At 68.4% G+C, this 465-nt stretch overlaps 1 protein-coding gene across 1 annotated transcript in view; it reads right to left on the minus strand.

Annotated features, from left to right (window-relative positions):
• Positions 1-34: 34 nt before the first annotated feature.
• PEA15 (proliferation and apoptosis adaptor protein 15) overlaps positions 35-465 on the minus strand; it is a gene marked incomplete at its 3' end in the record, with an annotated part of 1,974 nt that continues 1,543 nt past the window's right edge. Inside the window, exon 2 of the mRNA XM_041410505.1 lies at positions 35-190. Within this exon, the coding sequence (XP_041266439.1) occupies positions 35-190 (156 nt within the window). The remainder of the gene's footprint in view (positions 191-465) is intronic.

Genomic DNA, 465 nt, shown 5'->3' on the forward strand with positions numbered 1-465 from the left:
TCCCCAGCTGTCCCCTCCCCGTGTCCCGTCTCACCCTTGTACTTCTTGGCGCTGGGGATGCGGGTGAGCTTGGTGTCCAGCTCGTCCTCCTCGGAGATCTTGAGCACCTGCGTGCGGTACTGCACCACCTTGGTCAGCAGGTCCGGCCGGCGCGAGATCTCGAAGATGTGCTCGATGTAGGACAGGTTGTCTGTGACACGGGGACAGCGCGGGGACAGCGCGGGGACACACACGGGACACACACGGGACACACACGGGACACGTGCTGGGCTCGGGCCACCCGCGCTGCGGCCGCCGGGGCCCAGAGGGGGCGGGGAGGGGACAGGGGAGGGGACAGGGATGGGAGAGGGATGGGAGAGGGATGGGGACAGGAGGGGGACAGGACGGGGACAGGGGACAGGGAGGGGACAGATGGGGACAGGAAGGGGAGAGGGAGGGGGACAGGAGGGGGACAGGAGGGAGACA

The sequence above is a fragment of the Onychostruthus taczanowskii genome, unplaced genomic scaffold (assembly GCF_017590055.1).
Source record: "Onychostruthus taczanowskii isolate IOZ18803 unplaced genomic scaffold, ASM1759005v1 scaffold320, whole genome shotgun sequence".
NCBI classification, from domain to species: domain Eukaryota; kingdom Metazoa; phylum Chordata; class Aves; order Passeriformes; family Passeridae; genus Onychostruthus; species Onychostruthus taczanowskii.